Source organism: Anastrepha obliqua, chromosome 1, assembly GCF_027943255.1.
Source record: "Anastrepha obliqua isolate idAnaObli1 chromosome 1, idAnaObli1_1.0, whole genome shotgun sequence".
Classification (NCBI taxonomy): domain Eukaryota; kingdom Metazoa; phylum Arthropoda; class Insecta; order Diptera; family Tephritidae; genus Anastrepha; species Anastrepha obliqua.
In genome coordinates, this window is record NC_072892.1 from 175,660,510 (window position 1) to 175,662,007 (window position 1,498).

Sequence of the window (1,498 nt, forward strand, 5' to 3'; positions counted from 1 at the left end):
TTTAAGGAAACCAAGCGACTGCAACTCATATTTTCAAATCAAATTCATAAACTTTCTTGTTTACTCGCAAAGCTCAGCTTTAAGCGAGCTGCCAGCACCAGCGTCTCCATGACAGTCGGTTCTACGTAACCGCAACAACCCGGATTTATATCCGGCCAAGGACTGTCACTTCAGCAGCATTCCCGTATATGTACGGGAAATGTTTATGCTGCTACAACAGCAGCTGCCATCACCCAGTATGGACACTTTACTTAAAACGTTTCAACGCCTGAATTTTCAACACAAAATTTTTTCAGTTCTTTTGTAACTTAGTTAACATTTTGTGCGTTGCAATTTTTTTACTAAGCCACCTTTTCAAATACTATTACAAATTTGTTGCCATATATGAACTTTATCCTCCTACAGATTTCACACAGTAAATTAGCCAATAGCCAAATATTTGTTCAACTATTTCTGCCTTATAACCTATAAATTTAATGCAGCCTAATAGTAAATATTGACAAAAAACGTCAATAAAACATTAAATTCGAGAGTTTTTTTTTCTACAAAAAAAATAGAATTTTCGCATCTTTGTATGTATGAAGTCCATCTTCATAGCGAGTATTTCACCAGTCACTGCCCTTTGTTGATGTAATAAACTCAACACTTGAGTTTACGCAGCACTGCTACAGCAACAACGACGCACTGCATTTCTTAAAATCCCTGCGATTCTGTTGCTGGTAAAAGCTTTCGTTTTCGTCCCACCCGCTCGCCAGCGCTAAGCGGAGTTGAACTCCCTTGATTCACATGACTCATGGCGGCCGCCAATGAATTGCGATGCGGTGCAAACGGCGCCATTGCAAGTGGAGCACAATTAGGCGGCGTTCTTGCGAGTGTCGTAGCATTTATCTGCTGATTCCTACCCTTAGATTTGCCACTCTTTGATGGTTCACTTTTCTTTTTACCTGTTGCCTTATTGCGTTTATTCGCAACGGTGTGCTCATCAGCGATGCTTCCACCATTGCCACCACCACCGTTACCTCTTCGTTTTTTGCCTGCAACCGGCAATGTGTTCGCTGCGAGAAGATCCCTGGAGTCGCTGGCAATTGCATTCTTCTTTTTTGCTTGCAGTCGGAAACTACCCGACAAGCCGCGTCCACTTACATTCCTAAGCGCACCAATGGCCAATTGTGCACGCAAATGTTCCTTGATCAGGCTGTAGCGTCGCGCGGTCACATCAATCTGATACTTTTCGCTAATGTATTTCTTCAGCCGCTGCAGCGAGATGCCGCGCGTGCTGTCCAGTGTAAGTGTCGCTTCTTCCACCATAGACACCGTTGAGGGCAACCGATGCGTGTTCAAGCGAATGTTGAAGGTGTGCGAATTCATCAGTGTGGAATGCGCGATGGGCTGCATTAGGTATGAGAACATTGAAATGCAAATAAAGTTGCAAAGTATAAGACGCAGATGTATGGATAAATAAAAATTAATTGAAAACTTAGCCAAAAATTAAATCAAA

General features: G+C 42.5%; 1 protein-coding gene across 1 annotated transcript; it reads right to left on the bottom strand.

Moving 5' to 3' along the window:
* LOC129235429 (histone H1, gonadal-like) lies at window positions 1–1,498 on the bottom strand. The gene has a single exon (XM_054869261.1). It carries the CDS (start codon window positions 1,408–1,410, stop codon window positions 694–696), a length of 717 nt encoding a protein of 238 aa, XP_054725236.1. The 5' UTR covers window positions 1,411–1,498; the 3' UTR covers window positions 1–693.